At 44.1% G+C, this 22,233-nt stretch overlaps 2 protein-coding genes across 2 annotated transcripts in view; both read left to right on the top strand.

Moving 5' to 3' along the window:
• LOC129460312 (putative tetratricopeptide repeat protein 41) overlaps positions 1 to 13,240 on the top strand; it is a 91,488-nt gene extending 78,248 nt beyond the window's left edge. Inside the window, 3 exon segments of the mRNA XM_055237936.2 lie at positions 12,353 to 12,482; positions 12,574 to 12,932; positions 12,935 to 13,240. Of these exon segments, the coding sequence (XP_055093911.1) occupies positions 12,353 to 12,482; positions 12,574 to 12,932; positions 12,935 to 13,233 (788 nt within the window). The 3' untranslated portion in view covers positions 13,234 to 13,240.
• A 2,779-nt stretch (positions 13,241 to 16,019) lies between these two features.
• Positions 16,020 to 22,233, top strand: part of NT5DC3 (5'-nucleotidase domain containing 3) — a 71,567-nt gene continuing 65,353 nt past the window's right edge. Inside the window, exon 1 of the mRNA XM_055236361.2 lies at positions 16,020 to 16,339. Coding sequence (XP_055092336.1) covers positions 16,132 to 16,339 — 208 coding nt within the window. The 5' untranslated portion in view covers positions 16,020 to 16,131. The remainder of the gene's footprint in view (positions 16,340 to 22,233) is intronic.

Below are 22,233 nucleotides of genomic sequence, written 5' to 3'. Positions count from 1 at the left end.
GATGCTAAAGTAACATGTGACCAGAAATAACGAGACAGCTTTTCACAAGGGCCCACCCTTGATTTTAGCTGTAAGACATAGATCTTGGCTGTGTGCAGTGGCTCATGCCTATAATCCGAGCACTTTGGGAGGCCGAGGCGAGAAGGTCACTTGAGGCCAGGAGTTTGAGACCAGCCTGGCCAACATGGTGAAAGCCTGTTTCTCTAAAAATACAAAAATTAGCCAGGCATGGTGGCACACACCTGTAGTCCCAGCTAGTCAGGAGGCTGAGGCAGGAGAATTGCTTGAACCGGGAGGCGGAGGTTGTGGTGAGTCAAGATTGCGCCACTGCACTCCATCCTGGGCAACAGAGTGAGACTCCATCTCAAAAAAACAAAACAAAACAAAACACTATCAGGGGTCCTGACATCTCATTGCCACAGGGCATTATCTGTACTTCAACCAAAACAAGTAATTTTCAACCGGGGTGATTTTGCCCCCCAGACCAAAAGTCTGGAGAAATTCTTGATTGTCATGACTGGAGCTGGGGGAGAGGTTGGGAGATGGGAGTGCTACTGTCATTTAGTGGTTGGAGGCCTGGGATGTGGCTGAACATTTTACAATGCCCAGGAAAGCTCCTCACAACAAAAAGTTATCCACCCTCAAATGTCAGTAGTGCTGAGGTTGAGAAACCCTGACCTAAACCAGCTACCTTTCCCAGCTTGTGTGGTTATCATCTGTTTTACAAGAAAACATGATTGCTTTCAGGGCAGTCACTTGCTGAGGAGGAAAAAAGCTTTAAATGCCTGATATCTGTAGGAAAGAATATTTTTAATGTGTAGATTTGGGAATGTGTGTGTGCATTTTTTTTCACTAAATATTTCTACGCTGAAGCAGTTTTACAAACAGAAAATACAGATGCAAATTTAGAGAAAGTTTATGGACAAAGAACTAGTATATTTAATCTGATTGTTTCATATAATATTCTGTTATGTAACAGTTTTCGTGTCTGGTCTGTGATGGAAGGATAATATATGCATTTACTTTCAGCTATGAAGGCATCTGTAATAGTAGCAATTGCAGTGTTTTTTTTTTTTTTTTGTGACTTCTTAAATAAGTCTACATTTCAGTTTTTCAGTCAATACTCACGGTGGTTAGACCAAGCATTTTTATGTGAGGAGTCATCTCTTGCTGCTATTTCTTGCCGTTATCTCCTGCTGTTGATTGAAGTTGATTCCTTTAATATAAGGCCCACTTCCGGCCCACAGGAACATTGTAGATGGTTAATCCAACTGCTAATGTGACATTTGTGTGCTGTGGTTTCAATCGGTGAATGGTGAGAGCAAATCAATATCTTCGGTACACAAAGGCAAGAGTGAGGGAGGGAAAGTAGTCTGTTTATGGAGACCTCTGAACCAGCTGTCCTTCAACATGTAACAAGTATTTTTAGTTTTCCTACCTTCAATGGAAATTTTCTATCTAAATGGAAATGTGCCTGAGTAGACTCCGTAAAATAAGAAGTAAGCCAGAGCCGCAAATTGTTGGGACTCCTCAGTATTAATCATTTTTAAAGATGTCTTAGGCCCTCTGCAGTAAAAAGTGTTACCAAACATTAGTCATCAAAGCAGTTCACTTTGATGTCAACAGCTATGTATTTTTCATGGGAGTTGGATTATATTATATTATGTATAATATAATATGCATGTGTAATTATGCATACTATGGTATGCATATAATTACACTGCATTTATTCAGCAAGTCTTTAAGTACTTTATACCTTGTAATGCATATCAGAGTGATATGGTGGTATTATCTTACCCAACTGGATTGTTGATCTGGGGTGGTTTGGGAGAATAATTTACCCTATAAAGGAAAACAATTCAACTGGGTGTGCTGGCTCGCGCCTGTAATCCCAGCACTTTGGGAGGCCTAGGTGGGAGAACTGCTTGAGCCCAGGAGTTGAGACCAGCCTCTGAGCAACATGGCAAATCCCCATCCTTACAACATATACAAAACATTAGCTGGGCATGGTGGCTCGCACCTGTAGTCCTAGCTACTCGGGAGGCTACGATGGGAGGATCACTTGAGCTAGGGAGGTCAAGGCTGCAGTGAGCCAAGATCCTGCCATTGCACTTCAGCCTGAGTGACAAAGTGAGATCCTGTTTCAAAAAAAAAAAAAAGAAAAGAAAAACAATCCATACCCCCGACCCCCAACCACCCACTTGATGTACATAGCATGAAGCCACCCACATGAAGGCAACGGAAATGATTGCTTGCATCTGCCTTTGTGACTTTGGATTGTGGCTCATATATGAAACTACTATTAATATTTTCTTCCTTTGTCTGTAGCTTGTCTCCATTGTGGGGCAGATCCTTGGGTGCCCTGCAGGGGAGATACCCATCACTTTGAAGTGGTCTCCTAGATTATCCAATGTGACTTTTATGAATGCCACGTAGCTTGTATTTTAATTCATCCCAAACATACCTTCTAAATTTGGTAAAAATCTCTCTTTGTCTTTTCTGGATGCAGTAACAGATAAAGAGACAAATAGATGGACACTAGGTTGCCCATGCTCAAAGGATTGTACTAAGTGCTCTGCAGGATACAAAAACAAAGAAGATAACTTCTGTCTTCAACTTCAAGCAACTTAATTTTTTGTTGTTAGGTGGCAATATAAACCTATAATAAAAAATATAGCACATTAAAGATTTAAAGCATAGCCTGGCTGGAGGGGATTGAACTGGGTTTTGGTTTTATCTTGGCCATAATCAGCTGTGTGACCTGCAGCAAGTCACAATGCCTCTGGCCCAAGTCTGTCCCTGGGCCCCATATGTAAAATAAGGGTGTTGCATTCTTTAAGGTCCTCAACACAGGGTTAATATTCCATGCCTAAGTATAAAGGAAGACCATGATCAGTAGCAAGAGGATGTTCAAGGAAAATCTCTTGAAAGGGATCCTTTAGGAAGTGGAGGGCATAGATTGTCAGAGAAAGGGGGCAATTCTAGGTGGGAGAACTACGGGAACAAAGGTAGGAATAAATAAGATGTGAAGGGGATCAACTGAGAGCTGTCAAGAGGGGCTATGAGGAAGCATTGGGACAGAGGAGGTGTGTGGAGTGGGAGATAAACAAGAAGAACAGGGAGTGGTGGGAGAGTTGAGTCGGTGTGCTGATCTGAAGGAAATTCTCTCCTTTAGGGAAGTGGAGACCTAAGACTGAGGAAGGCTTGGGGGCCAGTGACCCTCTAATGGGCTTGTTCTATTTAGGAAATTGTTTTGGAAACTCTTGAAAATTATTTAGAGCTCATCGAGGCTGTCTAAAGTCTGTCCACAAATGTGCAGTGAAGAGTTCCCTGTCTATCTTATGGAATTTAACTCTTACCCTTGTCACCCTCTGAGGTACTAAAGTAAATAGCACAGGTTGAGCATACTTAATCCAAAAGTCCAAAATCTAAAACTTTTTGAGTGCTGACGTGATGCAAAAAGGAAATGCTCATTGGAGCATTTGAGATTTTGGAGTTCTGGGATTAGGGATGCTCAGCTGGTAAGCGTGATGCAGATATTACGAAATCTAAAAAAGTCAGAAACCTGAAACCCTTCTGGTCCCAAGCATTTTGGATAAGGGATACTCAACCTGTACTTTACTACTTGAAGTTATATATTTATCTGTTCACTAGGGTTTTTTTTTTCATCTCTTTTGCTATAAAGAAGAGACATGATCTGTCTTCTCCACCATTGTATACCATGCTCTTAGAACAGTGGGTGGCACTTAGCAGGTACTCAATAAACACTAGCCAAGTGAATGAATGTAGGATGGAGGAAATGCCTTAGCTAATTCAGATGTACCTTCCCACTTTAGAAGTGCAAGTATTGATTATTAAGGGCATTTGAATGTTAATTACTTACATTCTTATCATTCATTTATTAATTATAATATTTACTGCACCTATTAAGTGACAATCTCTATGTTAGTTCCTGGGAGGATAACAATGAACCAGACCCATAGAGACCAACACTGCCTTCCCTGAGCTTACATTGGGGGAGAAGGCTGTCAGGCAACTTAAACACACAATTTAACTGCAATTGTGGAAAGCGTTACCATGGAGACAGCAGTTAGACAACTAAATACACAATGGCTTAACTACAGTTGGGGAAAGTGCTATCATGGGAAAATACAAGTACTAACAGGTGACCTTGATCTGTCAGATGGAGGGGCGTGGGTTGGGGATGCATCTCAGGAAGTGATGCTGAAATTGGATCTGCAGGATGAGGGGTGGCTCACTAGTAGTGGGAGAGAGGGAGGAGAAGAGTCATCCAGGCAGTAGGAACAGAATTTTCGAGGCTGGGAGGAGTTTTAAGGGCCCGGAGTGCAGAGAGCAATGTGGGGAAGGAGGTGCATGAGGAGGATATTGGAGAGGTGTTGGGCGGGCTGGGTCACAGGCCTCTCAGGCCCAGTCAAAGATCTGGGGTGTTACCGTAAGAGCAGCTGAAACCAGTACAGGATTTCTGCAAAGTAGGTAAGTGTGAGGAACCCAGAGCATTTCCTCTAGCATAATCTTCACAAGAGCTGTCTAATATTATATTCTAAGATCATTTTGTGAATCCAGAATCCATGAAAGAGCACAAAGGACATGTTTGTGACACTTGTTTTCTCTTCCTTTCTGAGATGCATATTTTAACCTCTCAAACAGACTGTGAACTCCTGAGGGCAGGGGCCTTATCATGTATTCTTTCCATCTTCAAAACATCAGAAACAGCGCTAGCTGTACGTAGATGGGTGCTCTGACACTGTAGGTAGGCTGAGAAGTGGATAAGCAGGTTCTTTCTGGGCAATTTGTCTTGGGTTATCCAACAGAAATGATGGCTGTGCTCCAGGCTAACAGTATTGAAAGAAACAACCCAACTGTACTTTTATCTATGGAAAACAATGATCTTTAGCTGACTTTTTAGATTTCATTTTAGAGTTCAGTTTAATGATAATTGCTAGCTTGAATGTCGTGACACCTTTCTTGATCTTTTATTATTTTACTTTTTTTGGGGGGACAGTCTCTGTCACATAGGCTCTGGAGTGCAGTGGTGTGATCATAGCTCATTGTCATCTCAAACTTCTAAGCTCAAGTAATTCTCTGGTCTCAGCCTCCCAAGTAACTAGGACTACAGGCATGCGCCACTATGCCTATTTTTAAAACATTTTTTGTAGAAATGAGGTCTCGCTATGTGACCAGGCTGTATTATTATATTTGAGCAACATGTATAATACAGTGTAATCTTCCAAGGGGTATGAAAATAGTGGGCTTCCAGCAATTTTTGATAATTAAGATTTTAATTTTAAAATCACATTTTTATATATGAGATTATAGTAAGCACATATTAAGATGACAGATTTGTGAGAGGGTGACAAATCCAGTTCCAAGTACAAATGTCAACCTAATAAGACTGTTAATTCTAGAGAGTTTAGTAGGAACCCTAACTATAAAATGAAGGTTTTTGTGATTAATGTTCCAAGCTACCTCTGACACAGAGCAATCTCATTGCTCTCCTTTGATGAGTGTTTTACATTTGGCTATTGAGACACCACACAAGTGGGAGAAAAGAACAGAAATGTGGCTTTTTCATGTTCCATTATATCAAGCTGAGTGTTCTGTACTGAACTGTTTGTTTTGGATGAAGTGTGGTAGATGAACATTATGTTACTTCTCTCTCCCTGGGGTTCTTTTTAAAAGAAATGCCAACCGTCTTAGTCAAATTTAGAAGGAAGAAATTAAACAAAGGCTCTAGTGTCTAGTGGGTGACTCTCAGCCCCGCTGAGAGTCGGTCCCTTCTCTTTGTTTCATTTTTAAATTCTCTCTCAGTCCCTTCTCTTTGTTTCATTTTAAAATCCCCAGCTCAGCCAGAACCCTCTTCAACTATAGCAGTTGGTCTCTTAATCCAAGTCAGATAAATGATACAGACAAATCTTACATTTTAACTTAAATATAAATCCATTCTTTCTCCAGACTTTCACATGTATAATTAAAATATCTCTCTCTCTTTCTCTTTCTCTCTCTTTAATGGGTCCTCTGATTGGAATTAGATGTCATCTTCTCAAAATGCATCACCCTCCATTTCTAGTTTTGGTTTCTGAAGGGTGACAACAATTGTGATGCAGTCTGTGTGCAGTATTCTTCTAAGTTACTGCCTTTTCCCCCCTCAATCTTTTGCAGTTGTCTTGTCCACTCACAATTTGGACTTATTTTTCTTAGCACCTCAGGGTATTGAGCCTTTCCCAAGAATTCAATCTGGTTTTCAGAGAAAACAACTCCTTTTTATCTCATATTCATATCTTATTAGTCTGTATTGCAGTCAATTAAATTACCTAATTAGATTGACATACTCAGTTGACTCTGGGGTATACCAGCACCCAACTGTTGGGAAAAAGTATGCCAGCAAAGTAGAGATAAGCCTGCCAGTTGCAGGCATTTAGTGTTACCTGGACACTGGGGAGTATGTTTTATAGAAGAAATGGAGAACCCTGGTTAATCCAGCAAACCAGTTTATGTGTGTTAACAGAGCTTACTTTTTATTTGTGTAGGCTTAATCATTTTTAATAGTTTATATATTTGTAAACCCTATTGGCTGCAAAAAAAATGTCAAGCAGGCCTTATAAACTTAGAAAACTTTTAAACCTGGAAAGGGCTCTAGAGGTCACTGAACTAATTTTAAAGCTGAGGGAATAGCAGATACATCACATGACCTGCCCCAGTACATTTGATCAGAGAATTCTATGGATTAGATATTATAATCATAGAGGCTCACAAAGACCAGGCACAGTTAGTAAGTAGACCTAAGACTTGGCATCCATTTCTCTGACCCCAGTCCCAAGCCCTTCCTGCTGCTTGTGAACTCTAGGAGTTTGTGGTCTTGTTGGGGTGACAAGCACATGAAGAGAAGTGCAATCCAATATGTCATGTACTGTGACGGACATTGGAGAGGGCACAGGGATGCACAGAAATGAGGCAAGAAGGAAGACTTTCCAGAGACAGTGGCTTGGGCTGTGAGTTCTGACAGGTGCCTGGTGAAGAAGTTCACGAGGAGCATTTTAGGTGAGGAAAATCGGCATGAACAATGTCAAGGAAGGGAGAACTTGGGTGGTTTGAAACTCTGGAATGGGGAGAGTTGGGGAATGATGTTGGAGGAATCAGCAAGGTTTACCAGGCTCAAGGGCTTGACAGGGAAGCTGCTGTAGGATTTCCAGCACTAAGGGGCATGAGTAAGTTTGTGTTTAAGATATAACAATCTTGCGACCAAATGGGGGATGGAATTGGTAAACTCAGAGGGGATGGTAGAAATAGAGAGAGAGTGTCAGATTTGAGACTTAGTAAATCCAACAGGCTCGGTGCTTGATTGGATGTGGGAGGTGAGAGAAAGCCAAAAGCATTTCCCAGTTTACGACTATATCATAGGTCAGTGCACCTGGGTGCATGATGCTGTTGGCATTGCAAGAGAGGGAGCATAGTTTGGTAGGGTGGGGTGGGAGCCACAGTGAGCTAATTTGGGGCCTGTTGAGTTTGAATTTTCTATCCAAGTAGAGACATTCGGTAGGCAGTAGGACATATGAGTCTGGTGCTTAAGAGCTTGAAGACTGAGCTAGAGAAAACATTTGGGAGTCCTTAGTGTATACTTGCTGGCTCAACCCAGTAGAATGGTTGAAAGAAGCAAGAAGAATGTAAGACAAGACAATGGCCAGAGATAGAACTTGGAAGAATGCCAGTATTTAAGGGGTGAGAAGAGGAAAGGGCTGTAGTAAAAGATGAAGAATGGCTCCAGAGGCAGGCCGAGAAGCAGTCAAATCATTGAAGCCAAGAGAGGAGAGTGTTGAGAACTGACCACCAGATTGAGAACGGACCGCTGTGTTTAGCAACACAGAGATCACAGGGAGTGTTCAATTTTGGTGGTAGAGACAAAACCCTGTTTAAGAGAGAACAATCTGTTCCCTCTGCTTAAAGGTGGGGCTCCTGCACAGGCCCGTCTCCTTTAATTGGTGCAGTGAGTTCATGCAGAACTGGGGGAAGACAACAGAGGACGCTACTTGCCATCTGCAACCAGGTCCTTTTGGGCCAGACTAGGCCATGGTTTCAATGGAGAGGGGTAGGGGAAAGGACCCCTTAACCTCTTTTATTGTTTTCTTTGGAGCAGAAATTGAGGGCCCATGGAGATATCCAATTGCAACCTTTTACTTTATTTGGGACAATGATACACAGCTTTCTCCCTAACCTGTTTATAGATACATACATTTATGGAAAGAATAAGCAAACACTTCTAGGTTAAGTTCATAGTTTTAAAAAAAAAAAGAATGAGCAAACACACTTAGTTTCTCAAACTTAAGGATTTTGGACAAAGAAACTTTAGACACAGCCTAATTATCAAACAAAAAGAAACATTCAACAAAGAGCCTTTAAATAGTGCCAAACCTTCCTTCCTTTTTACAACTGCAGCCCATCTTCTAGAATCTAGACACAGACTATGGGCTGTGATTGTCCTCACTTCTTAATCCCATTTGCTCCCAGCACAGAATAACTCAGTGGATGCTGCCTAGTAATGAACTACCCCTCCCAGGGGTGGTTCATCCACTGAGTTATTCATTCAGGGAAACTTCCCGAGACCTCTGTCAACACTGGAGAGATTTCACTGTTACCTGGAGACAACTGCCTGGATTGTTGCTGTCGGCCTGGGAAAAAAGTAAACATCTCTCACACTGGACTGGCATTGCAAAAATCCACCTGTTAGGTGACAGCAAATATTATATGAAGCAAGAGGAACAGGACTTAATTTTAATTTCAGTAGAATAAAAATTAGGAAAAATTGTGCTTTAGAAGAGTGCTTAATAGGATAGAGGACTATCTTTGGATGAAATATCTTGTTTTGTTTTTCTAAGGAAATAATAAATATTCCACCATCTTTTTAATGTTAGGCACTGAAAATAAAGTGGGGAGACTAGGAAAACTTACTACTTAAAATCTGAGAACAGATTCGTAAGAGCATTCCTTGGACCTTCCCCCCTTCCTCACCCCCAATTCACATTCCACTGGAAATAAGATGGGTGCGGCTCTGTCCGTAAGTACAACATAGAAAAGGTAACGGATGCTTTCTTTCTAGATGTATTTTTATGGAAAATCTTCCCTGGAACGAACAAAACAGGAAGAATAGTGTTCTCTTTCCTCACTTCTAGAAGTTATGGTCCTGGATCCTAGGGACCTGAGTTGGAATCCCAGTTCTGCTACCTTCTTGGCTTGTGGACATAACCTCTCTGAGTCTCAATTTTCTTACCAATTGAGTGGGGTATAATATAGCCTACCTATAGGGTAATTGTGAAGATTTAATGATATAATATATGCAGAACCGCCAATAGAGTACAAAATTAAATGTTAGGTTCCCTCCCCATCCAGGGCAAAGGTCTGAGGTGGGAAGAGGCTCAGTGACATCTCTCCATTTTAAATTCACCCGTTCTGGTCTTTCCTCTTTCCTGGGTTGGGAGAACTGACCAGGTTGACCCAACTGGTACCAGCTCCAAGAAAAATGGAATAAACTGGGGGTGGGGATGAGGCAAGAATGTCCTTTCCCTGGCTTGCTTGCTGCCTGAGTCAGATTGCATCCCAGAAAGTTCTGAGGTCAAAGCTATAGGTCAGGTCTAGAATGGGTCACCAGGGAAAAGGGGCATGAGGAGTTGTGTGTGGCCAAGAGAGAGGCGGGTAGCAAAGGCATGAAGTAGTGTATGCAGAGGGCACCAGAAACTCGTCCGCATGAAAATATCAATCCCATAGCAAGTCAGATTCTCTTCAGGGGACTTGGGCAGAATGAAGAGAGTCAGTCACACCTGTGAATCTGGTTATTGGTGCCCAGAGAATCTCTGAGGATGGGTTCTGTGTTTGCCACCACATGACACATCCAGCTTCTATTTTTCTCCACTTTTCCTTTTAAGTCCAATGCAACTTGTTCGTCAAGAACAGGGTAATTCACAAGTGTCTTCTGCTGAGCTACACTGAGGCACCTGGGAACATCACAGGGAGTCATGAAAATAGTTCAAAAAGAAGAAACAGTCACAGATCGCTAAGCAGAGACAGCAGCTGAAATTTTCTATAGGATTTCCAGAGAAAGCTGCAGGCAATGTGAGATACAGGGTCTGATCCATGAAGCAGAGCCACAGAGAGAGAACATCTCTGCGAGCAGAAGCCACGGCTGATATTCAGAAGCACAATCCAGAATGGGGAAGAGGCAGCCTAGTGTAGCAGTGCAGGGCACGGACTTGGGGACGAGGCTGACCCAGGACTGTTCTTCCATGAACTAGAACAAGTTCCTTAACCTCATCCAGCATGCTCATCTTTAAAAGACAAGTAAAATGAAACATGCACTAAAAATTCTCTGGAAGGACACATTAGAAACTAACGTCAGTGATTCCATTTTAGAAGACTGCACAGATGGGGACAGAGAAGGGAAAGACACTTTTCACTTTACAGTTTGATACATTTTCATTTTTGAACCAGGTGGACAGGTGATGATAATTTATACCTTATAAGATTACACAGTCCTGACAGATGGTATTTATATATATTTGCTGTTATTGTTGTTAACACAGGAACACTGACTGGGTCATCTGTCAGTGTTTTTAGCCTTTACACAGGCAGCAGTCTCTTTATCACATTTCTAAGCCAGTGCCTTACACACACCAGCCTTACGTTATGTTTATAATCAATGGTATAAGTTCAGCCCCTTAAAAGCAGTCTTGTAAATGGGTAAAATGAGTAAATAAGTACCATCTGCAAGTTAGATTGTAAAATGGATTGTTTTTATTTTAACAAATTTTAGAGAATTCAATTTTATTATTATTATTATTATTATTATTATTATTATTATTATTATTTAAGATGGAGTCTCGCTCTGTCGCCCAGGCTGCAGTGCAGTGGCATGATCTTGGCTCACTGCAACCTCCGCCTCCCGGATTCAAGTGATTCTCCTGCCTCAGCCTCCCAAGTAGTTGGGATTACAGGTGCGTGCCACCACGCCCAGCTAATTTTTGTGTTTTTAGTAGAGACAGGGTTTCGCCATGTTGGCCAGGCTGGTCTTGAATTCCTGACCTCAAGTGATCTGCCCACCTTGGCCTCCCAAAGTGCTGGGATTACAGGCATAAGCCACTGCGCCAGGCCGAGAATTCAATTACTGACTGTGGCAGTTTGAAAATTTTTTCTCAATTTTTTTATTTTGAAAAATTTCAAACCTTCAGAGAAATTTCAAGAATAGTATAGTGAAAGGTCATATAACCTTCACCTATCTTCATCAATTGTTTTTTTAAATTGTTATTATTATTTTTTATAGAGACAGGGTCTCCCTCTGTTTCCCAGGCTGGTCTCAAACTGCTGGGCTCAAGCAATCCTACCTCCTCAGCCTCCCAGAGGGCTGGGATTACAGGCATGAGCCACCCACCGCACCTGGCCCACCAATTGTTAAGATTTTGCCACATTTGTGTTCTCTCTTTCATATACAGGCACAGACACATACATACATATATTTTTTTTCTGAACCATTTGAAAGTTAGTTGCAAACATGACACTTTTGTCTCTAAATACTGTACTTCAGCATATGTCTTCTGAGTACAAGGACATTCCCCCATATAACCACAAAAGTCAAACTCAGGAAATTTAACTATTACCTAAGACTATTATCAAACTATCGTCCATATTTAAATTTCCCCAAGTATCTAGTAATGTCCTCTATACCTGTTAACTTACTGAGGATCTTGCACTGCATTTGTCTGTTTTAGTCTAGATTTAAGTACCTTTGTTTTGTCATTATGACATTGACTATTTTGAAGAGTTGAAGTCAGGTTCCATCCTCCCATCCCTACCCCAATGTCCTTCAGTTTGTATCTGTCTGATTCTTTCTTTCTATTTTTTTGAGACAGGGTCTCACTCTGTTGTCCAGGCTGGAATGCAGTAGCGTAATCTTGGCTCGCTGCAACTTCTGCCTCCTGGTCTCAAGCAATCCTCCCACCTCAGTCTCTCAAGTAGCTAGGACTATAGTCATGTGCTACCATGTCCAGCTAATTTTTGTATTTTTTGTAGAGATGGAGTTTTGCCATGTTGCCCAGGTTGGTCTTGAACTCCTGGGCTCAAGTAATCTACATGTCTCAGCCTTCCAAAATGCTGGGATTACAGGCATGAGCCACTGCACCCAGCCTGATTGTTTCTTTATGATGAGACTCAGGTTAAATATTTTTGGCAGAGTATTACAAATAAGTTATGTTCCAATGCCACCTTTTATAAATGTTTCTTATCTTTCTCTTTTAAATGTGTGAAGCCAGGAGTAATAAAAAGTCTAATAATCTTATTTTCAAATATCTAGCAGGTCAGTTATTGGCAAGTGACTCTTGTCATCACGTCATGATTGAGGCAGTAGGCTATTTGTACAGATCACTTGATTTAGGGGTGATCCACCTGGGATCTTCTCATTCATCAACCCATGGAATCCTGCAGTGAGTTTCTGTTTCATGTTCCAAACAGAAATATGCTTCTGGTTATTCATGTTATATATGTGACCTCTTGACAACTTTTGATCTTTTGCAGCCTTCTGAGAGAAATTGAGTGGATCCAGAGCTGGAGATGTTGGCCTCAAGGTATGAGCCAGCAACATTCTGAGGGTTCTAGGAATCGCTTCTCATTTTGGGAACACTTGCTTAAATTAAACTACCACAGTGCTCCGAGTTCTCATACAGTGAGCTCTGCGATGTGCATGAATGCAGATAAATTACACAGGGCTAGAAGAATGGACTTGGCACCTCAGACAGTTTCAGATAAATCAAAATGTGCTTCTGGAAAAGGGAAAAAGAAACCCATTATTTGCATATCTGCCAAGGAAAAGATACAATGGAAGACACAAAATAATGCTGAAATATGGAATGGCTCAGGAAAGGAAGCCTCAAAGAAAAAGACTATTCCTCTAACATTTTATCTTTGGGTAAAATGAATGGTTTAATAAAGCTTTCAAGGCAAAGAATTTTGTTAGCTAAAAGCGAGAGTGGAGAAGGCAAAATCACCACCATTTACCGCCAGCCCCTGCCATGGCCTCTCAGCACAAAAAACCCTTGGGAATCTGAGCTCATATCAGAAAAGTGGCTTTTTCATAGCCCAGATTATATTTCGATATCTCAGAAGTCTTTTTTGCAGAGAAGATTTCATACTGAAACAAAACTTTTGAAGACCTCAAATAATATTAATAAAGAATAAAAATGTATCATGGGCTTTTTGGCATCTGTTTTTTCCACTTGTTTTTAATTAGAACTCTTTTATTGGATATTTGGTTCTAAAGTACACAGGAAAGATAATAATCAAGGTCTGGAAATATGATTATTTGGGCACTTAAACACTAACTCATTTTATTTTATTTTATTTTATTTTTTTTTTTGAGACGGAGTCTTGCTCTGTCGCCCAGGCTGGAGTGCAGTGGCGCAATCTCGGCTCACTGCAAGCTCCGCCTCCCGGGTTCACGCCATTCTCCTGCCTCAGCCTCTCCGAGTAGCTGGGACTACAGGCGCCGGCGACCACGCCCGGCTATTTTGCATTTTTAGTAGAGACGGGGTTTCACCGTGGTCTTGATCTCCTGACCTCGTGATCCGCCCGCTTCGGCCTCCCAAAGTGCTGGGATTACAAGCGTGAGCCACCGCGCCCGGCTCTAACTCATTTTATTTAAGGAGAACAATTTTTAGGTGATTCATGTTTCTATGGTAGTTAGAGCAATGTTGATCTCATAGTGTTCCATATCCAAAAGTATACAGAAGCAATGTTATTAAAATTCTAATTGTATTATTTTTGCATTGCCATAGTTTATCTATTTTGAATTTATGAATTAATTTTCCACATGAACAAAATTTACAATTGCTATCACCAACCCTTTTTATGAAACACGAATTAAAAAATATATAATTTGGCATAAAACTAAAACCATAAAGTAAGTTTAAAGTACCAGAGCCTGTGTATTTGATATCATATCTGTTTTAAACATTTTATTGTCTCATTTTGTCAGTGATTTGTAAAACATTAACCATTAACTGTTAAGGATTACCTATTGGCTACTTTCTTCCCTATCACCCACCTAAATCCTACATACTATATGTTAGGAAGCCAAATGGAAGAATGGGTTCAGTTGTGTGGTTTTAGGAAAGTTATTTCATCTTTCTTGGCCTCATTACTGTCAGCCCTCTGTATCTGCAGGTTTGCATTCGTGAATTCAACCAACCAAGGATAAAAATATTAGAAAAAAAATCAACAGTGAAAAGTAATACAAATAGAAAATACAGTATCACAACTATTTACAGAGCATTTACATTATATTAGGTATGAAAAGTAATTGAGGCCTGGTGCATTGGCTTCCACCTGTAATCCCAGCGCTTTGGGAGGCCAAGGCGGGCAGATTGCCTGAGTCTAGGAGTTCGAGACCAGCCTGGGCAACGTGGTGAGACCCCGTCTACAAAAAAATACAAAAATTAGCTGGTCATGAGGGTTCACACTTGTAATGTCAGCTACTCAGGAGGCTGAGGTGGGAGGATCGCTTAAGCACAGGAGGTCGAGGCTGCAGTGCACTGCAATCATACCACCGCACTCCAGCCTGGGTGACAGAGAAAGACTCTGTCTTAAAAAAAAAAAGTAAACAAGATGGTTTAAAATATATAGAAGTATGTGTGTATGCAAATACTAGCCATTTTATATAAAGGACTTGAGCATTGCAGATTTTGGTATGTATGTATGGGGCAGGTGTTCTGGAACCAATTCCTGGCAAGTACAGAGGGATGACTATATTGTAAAATTGGAGAAATTATGGAGTCTGCTTTTCAGGATTACTGAGAGGATTACATGAGATACTGCACACAGCAAGCCTTCAATAAATGGTAGTTTAACCCAGATGCCACCTTTTTCCATGAAACACCTCCAGAACCCTCCATCCCACAACTGGAGCGTACACTGATGCCTTGGGTTATTTGTCTTAAACTGTGTTCCACTCATTTCACACAAGCCAGTATGGTCTCCTTGGCAGAGTGCCAGCCTTGAGGGCTATTCCCCCTACTCTACCTGCCCAAAATTAAGTAACCACAGGAAAGCTTGGGAAGCCCTTGCTGTCCAGCGATTTTCAGCAAGGTTCTGGCTGGGCCAAATCAGTCTTTCCTGCAGAAGCTTTGTCTGACTCAGTTCACACAGGATTGCTCCCAGGCAGGGAGGTTGCGGTTCATTTGTCTTCAGTGGAACCACAGGCACAGGACGGGTGCAGCCTAGCAGGTCTGAGAGAAGACCTGTGCACCAAGCGGTTAGCGTGGGCAGGGGCAGGAGCTGGGTGACCATGTTCCGAGGACCTCTGTCGCCAGGCGGAAATCGGGGGTGGGGGGGCATTGGCCTTCCAGGCTGTGTAATGGGAGTGCCCTTCAAACTTATTGAGGTCTTAAGGGGCTGGGCTCCTCTAGCCGACATCAGCCCACGAGTGGAGGCTCGGTCCAGCCACCCACTCACAGGTCCTGGATAAATCTAAGCTGGGGATCGGGGACGTCTCAGAGGGGCCCCACGATCCAGGGGAGGTCCAGACTGTCATTAATTAGACTGCCAGAGGCCATTAATGCGGAGAGAGGTCACCTTCTGGGGCCAGGGCCAGAGCAGCTGGGGTGGGAGGGGCGCTGTCCGTGTGGCCAGAGCTGGGGGTCAGCCCCAGAACGCAGGAGGAAGGTGCGGCGGAGCTGGGCGGGCGGCTCCGGAGTCGTACCTCATCATTCCATCCCATGTGGCCTGCGCGCCACCACACGGCCACCCCTGCGCCACCACACGGCCACCCCCGCGCCACTCTGAAATTGACCGCAGCAGGCTAGGCGTGGAGCGCCTGGCCCCGCCCCGTCTCCGCCCCCGCCCCAGACCCGCCCACTCCCAATCGACTCCGCCCCCGTTAGACCCCGCCCCCGTTAGACCCCGCCTCCGGCTCCGCCCACTCCCCGCCCCGCAGCGGCCGGAGGGCAGGCCTGCGCCGCCACGTGTTCCGACGCAGGAGCGGCCCGCCTGCAGGTCAGAGCGCGGGTAGAGCTTGGGCCGGGCAGCAGCAGTCGCAGAGCGGCGCGGCGGCGGTGGCGGTGGCGGCAGCGGGAAGCAGGCATGACCATGGCAGCGGCGGCGGTGGTGGCACGCGGGGCCGGGACGAGGGCGGCGACAGCGGCGGCTTTGCGGGGTGGCTGCGGGACCGCGGCTCGGGGGCGGCCGTGTGCGGGCCCCGCCCGGCCCTTGTGCACCGCACGCGGGACCGCCCCGGACATGAAGCGCTACCTGTGGGAGCGCTACCGGGAGGCGAAGAGAAGCACAGAAGGTGAGTGAGGCGGCGACCCCGCCCCGGCGCCTGGGGCACCTCCTGCGCTCTCAGCTGGGAAGCGGGACCCCTGGGACCCGGACCAGCCCAGCTGCGGACCTCCAGGGCCTCCAGTCGCGGATCCCGGTGCCCACACCCCCAGCCGCAGGCAGCATCGCCCCTGAGGAGCGACTCGGGGAAACGCGGAAAAATGCACTCTAGAAACTTCACAACTCGCGCCTTTCCTCGGTCGGGAAAGCTGTTGTATATATTCTTGGGATTTTTAGCCCGAAATCTGCGTCTGAGGGGCTTTGGGCCGCGCAGGGCGGGGGTTCCGCAGGCCTCCCTTGGGAGCCGGCCACTCCCACGCACCGTTAGGTGTTGTTATTCATCGATAGTAATAATAGTAACAGCCGAGTCGGGCTGGCGCAGAGATGCCCAGGAGCGGGGCTGCTGGGCGGGTGGCCGATCCCGAGGCTGGTCTGTTTTCCTTTTGGTGGGGGTGGGGTGGGGTGGGATGGGATGAGATGAGATGAGATGAGATGAGCAGTGCGGCGTTTGAAAGAGGAGAGGTCCAGGTGGGGAAGGTTCTGGGTTATCCATTAACCTTGGTGAAGAGGGGATTCTAAGGCTGTCAATGGGAACTTCATGGCCAGGTGCACATAAAATGAGCTTGGCTCGGTTGTTACTACTAATGAACTAATAAATACTATTACCAGGCAGGTAGATTATCTCTAAATTGTTCCAGTAGTCTACGAAGGAGGTTCGACATCCCCATTCTATAGATGGGAAAGAAGAGACTCAGGTTTAAGTGACCTGGCCAAGGGGAGGTCTGTCTCAGCTCCTAACCCAGTGTCCTGTTTCCTGTGCTCCGTTGACCATTTGGGAACCAATAATCCATTGTCGCTGTTGCTTCCAAGGAGGATTCAGAACCGAAATTTGTACTTTGGTTACTTGTTGTGGAGGTGGCACATAGATAGGGAGAGATTATTTGGTGAGCAAGAATGGTTTTATAGGATCACATTTTCCATTTTTTGGCCAGAAGTCAGTTTAATGAAAAAAGCAAATTGGAGTAATTTTCAGAGGGGACGTAAAATGACTAGCAATGCAGAATTCTATGAAATGGTGGCTTACTTTCTTAGTTTCCCTTTGCCAAGAGTTAATTTTGCTTTGGCTTTTGAAGCTGTTGTGTGGTATGGTGGAAAGAAGACTGGCTTTGGAGACATTGGGAATTTTGCAGGTCTTAAGAGATGAAAGAAATATAGAAGATTATCTAACCCAGCTTTTGGGCAGGCAAGTTTTTTTTTAACTTGTAATTCTTATGGAGATAATTGTATCTTTATATGCAGTTTAAGAATTAATACAGGGGCCAGGTGTGAGCTCACGCCTGTAATCCCAGCACTTTGGGAGGCCGAAGCAGGCAGATCTCTTGAGCCCAGTACCAGTCTGGGCAACAAAGGAAAACCCAGTCTCTACAAAAAATGCAAAATTTAGGCAGGCCTCGTGGCTCACACCTGTGGTCCCAGCTAGTTGGGAGGCTGAGTTGGGGAGGATCGCTTGAGCCTGGAAGGTTGAGACTGCAGTGAGTTGAGATTGCAACACTGCACTCCAGCCTGGGTGGCAGAGCCAGACCCTGTGTAAAAAACAAACAGAAAAGGACTAATAGAGGGAGATCTGGTATACACGTTATCCAATTTCTCCCAGTGGTAACATTTTGCAAAACAGTAGTACATTATCACAACAGTATATATTGATACAGGCCACAGATCAGAGTGTCCTCATTTTATTTGTACTTGTGTGTGTGCACATGCATGAGAGCACAAATGTATTTCTGTACAGTTTTGTCACATGTAGGTTCATGTATCCACCACCACAGTCAAGGGACTGAACAGTTGCTGGTAAAGATCCCTCATTCTGTCGTTATAGCCCCACCCACCTCCCCCCATCATGCTCTCCCTTGTCCCCAATCCCTGGAGCACTATTTGTTCTCCATTTCTAAAATTTTGTCATTTCAAAAATGTTACTCTGATGGAGTCATACTGTATATAACCTTTTGGAGTTTTTTTTTTTTCACCAAGTATAATTTCCTGGAGATTTATCCAGTGTTATGTGTATTATATCAATAGTGCATTCCTTTTTGCTGTTATTTCATGGTATGGACATAACACAGTTTAACTGTTTAACCACAGATTAACTACATTGCACCATTTACCCATAGTTCAAAGGACATTTGGGTTGCTCCCAGTCTTTGGCTGTTACAAATAAAGATGTTGTAAACATTTGTGTACAGGTTTTTGTGTGAATGTACATTTTCATTTCTCTAAATGCCAAATAGTACAATTGCTGGGTCAAATGGTAATTGCATGTTTAGTTTTATAAGAAACTGCAGGCAAAATTTTTGCCATCCTGATTTATGGATAAGGTTCGTTGCTTGCTCCCTGTGAGAACTGGGAGGTCAAAATAGGCTTGAGTTTCTTCATCTGTAAAATAGGGCTGCAGGTAGCACTAGCATCATAGGGTTCAGGTGAGGAATGGACGAGTCCATCCATGAAAGGCATTTAGGACAGTGCCTGGCGCATGAGACAGCTGAAGCATGGGATGGGGAAGATCACCTCGTGATATAGTTTGGCTGTGTCCCCACCAAAATCTCAACTTGAATCGTATCTCCCAGAATTCCCACGTATTTTGGGAGGGACCCAGGGGGAGGTAATTGAATTATGGGGGATAGTCTTTCTTGTGCTATTCCCATGATAGTGAATAAGTCTCATGAGATCTGATGGGTTTATCAGGGGTTTCCACTTTTGCTTCTTCCTCATTATTCTCTTGCTGCCGCCATGTAAGAAGTGCCTTTCACCTCCCACCATGATTCTGAGGCCTCCGCAGCCGTGTGGAACTGTAAGTCCAAGTAAACCTCTTTTTCCTCCCAGTCCCAGGTGTGTCTTTATTAGCAACATGAAAATGGACTGATACAGTAAATTGGTACCAGTAGAGTGGGGTGTTGCTGAAAAGACACCTGAAAATGTGGAAGCGACTTTGGAACTGGGTATCAGGCAGAGGTTGAAACAGTTTGGAGGACTCAGAAGAAGACAAGAAAATGTGGGAAAGTTTGGAGCCTCCTAGAGACTTGTTGAATGGCTTTGACAAAAATGCTGATAGTGATATGAACAATAAGGTCCAGGCTGAAGTGGTCTCAGATGCAGATGAGGAACTTGTTGGGAACTGGAGCAAAGGTAACTTTTGTTATGTTTTAGCAAAGAGATTAGCGGCATTTTGCCCCTGCCCTAGAGATTTGTGGAACTTTGAACTTGAGAGAGATGATTTAGGGTATCTGGTGGAAGAAATTTCTAAGCAGCAAAGCATTCAAGAAGTGACTTGGGTGCTATTAAAGGCATTCAGTTTTAAAAGGGAAACAGAGCATAAAAGCTCCAAAAATTTGCAGCCTGATGATGCGGTAGGAAAGAAAAACCCATTTTTTGAGGGGAACTTCAAGCTGCCTGCAGAAATTTGCATAAGTAGCAAAGAGCCTAATGTTAATTCCCAAGACCACGGGGAAAATGTCTCTAGGCCATGTCAGAGACCTTCATGGCAGTCTCTCCCATTACATGCTTGGAGGCCCAGGAGGGAAAAGTGGTTTAGTGGGCTGGGCCCAGGCCCCACGCTGTGTGCGCTGTGTCCTAGCTGCTCCAGCTGTGGCTGGAAGAGGCCAATGTAGAGCTTGGGCTGTGGCTTCAGAGGGTGGAAGCCCCAAGCCTCGTCAGCTTCCACATTGTGTTGAGCCTATGGGTACACTGAAGTCAAGAATCGAGTTTGGGAACCTCTGCCTAGATTTCAGAAGATGTATGGAAACACCTGGATGCCCAGGCAAAAGTTTGCTGCAGGGATGGGGCCCTCATGTAGAACCTCTGCTAGGGCATTGCGGAAGGGAAATGTGGGGTGGGAGCCCCCACACAGAGTCCCTAGTGGGGTACTGCCTAGTGGAGCTGTGAGAAGAGGGCCACTCTCCTCCAGACCCCATAACAGTAGATCCACCGACAGCTTGCACTGTGCACCTGGAGAAGCCACAGACACTCGATACCCGCCCGTGAAAGCAGCTGGGAGGGAGGCTGTACCCTGCAAAGCCACAGGGGTGAAGCAGCCCAAGAGCATGGGAACCCAAGTCTTGCATCAGTGTGACCTGGATGTCACGCCAATACAGGATGCATAAACATTCACACATCCAAAAATCCCAAATTAAAAAAGGAAAAAGGAAAACATTCCAATTGAGGGACTTTCTACAAAGTATGTAACCAGTACTCCTCAAAACTGTAGGTCATCAAAAACAGGGAAAAGTCTGAGAAACTGTTTTAGCCTAAAGAAGCTGAACAGACGTGACAACTAAATGTAGTCCATATAGAGACCTGGAGTCAAAGGAGATCATTTTGGAGCTTTAAAATTTGACTGCCTGGCTGGATTTTGGACATGCATGGGGCCTGTAACCCCTTTGTTCTGGCCAATTTCTCTCATTTGGAATGGCTCTATTTACCCAATGCCTGTACTGCCATTGTATCTGGGAAGTAACTAGCTTGCTTTTGATTTTACAGGCTCATAGGTGGAAGGGACTTATCGTCTCAGATGAGACTTTGGACTGTGGACTTTTGAGTTAATGCTGAAATAAGACTTTGGGGGACTGTTGGGAAGGCATGATTGGTTTTGAAATGTGAGGACATGAGATTGGAGGGACCAGGGGCGAAATGATATGGTTTGGCTCTGTGTCCCCACCCAAATCTCATCTTGAATAGCATCTCCCACATTTCTCACGTGTTGTGGGAGGGACCCAGGGGGAGGTAATTGAATCATGGGGGCTAGTCTTTCCCATGCTATTCTCATGATAGTGAATAAGTCTCACGAGATCTGATAGGCTTATCAGGGGTTTCCGCTTTTGCTGCTGCTTCATTTTTCTGTTGCTGCCACCATGTAAGAAGTGTCTTTCACCTCCTGCCATGATTCTGAGGCCTCCCCAGCCATGTGGAAGTGTAAGTCCAGTTAAACCTCTTTTTTCTTCCCAGTCTCGATTATGTCTTTATCAGCAGCATGAAAATGGACTGATATGCCATTGGACCAGAGTTTGGGCTTTGATGTGTGACAGTCCAAGGAGGATTTTGGAGTATGACAGCCATGTTACTTTCCTCTCTGAACTTAGTTTCCTCCATTGCAATATGGGATTAACGTGGAGATTTTCAGTGTGTGCTTGGCACCCAGCAGATGCTCAGTAGATAGTAGCTATTATTATTAATTATTAAATAACTATCAGTCTTAGCACATTTAGTAAGAGGTGGAGGTGGGTTATTTAGCTTTAGAGTCTGGGTCTCCTTGTGATTAGGGCAGTGCCATAACTAGCTTTGTGGCCTTGAGCAAGTCACCTAATCCCTCCTGGCTTTGGTTTCTGTCTCTGTAAAATGAGGCCACTGCACTAAATAATATCCAAGTCTTTTTAAGTGTTAGAAGTATTCACGTGTTAGGGGTACAGGATTTGGTGGACCCTATCTTCTCTTCATGCCCGCAGCACAAATGCATGTGGTCCCTATTACTCCTGAGAATGTGGGGGCATTCGTGAGGCTTTTTCTTCTTTGTCTTGTCCAGAACTGCACCATTCCTTCTCTCCTCTTGTTGAAGTCTGTGTGAATTTATGTGCCCAGCTTGAGTTCATCCAACAAGCATTTATTAAGCACCCAGCAGTGGGTTTGAAGGCTGCTGGTTCACAGTTGGATGAGTCTGATAGGGAGGGTTCAGCAGTGGCTGAGTTACTGCGTGTGCAGAGCTGGGGACCAGTGTTGCATGGATGAGGATTCTGGTAAACAGATGAGTGACATTCTACCTCAGGGGAGGCAAGCAGCGAGGCCCAGGGGCTCAGGGATGCAGGAAATGTGTCTCTGAGG

This window comes from Symphalangus syndactylus, chromosome 13 (assembly GCF_028878055.3).
Source record: "Symphalangus syndactylus isolate Jambi chromosome 13, NHGRI_mSymSyn1-v2.1_pri, whole genome shotgun sequence".
NCBI classification, from domain to species: domain Eukaryota; kingdom Metazoa; phylum Chordata; class Mammalia; order Primates; family Hylobatidae; genus Symphalangus; species Symphalangus syndactylus.
Note: the sequence above shows the minus strand (reverse complement) of the source record. Positions and strands in the feature narration are given on the sequence as shown.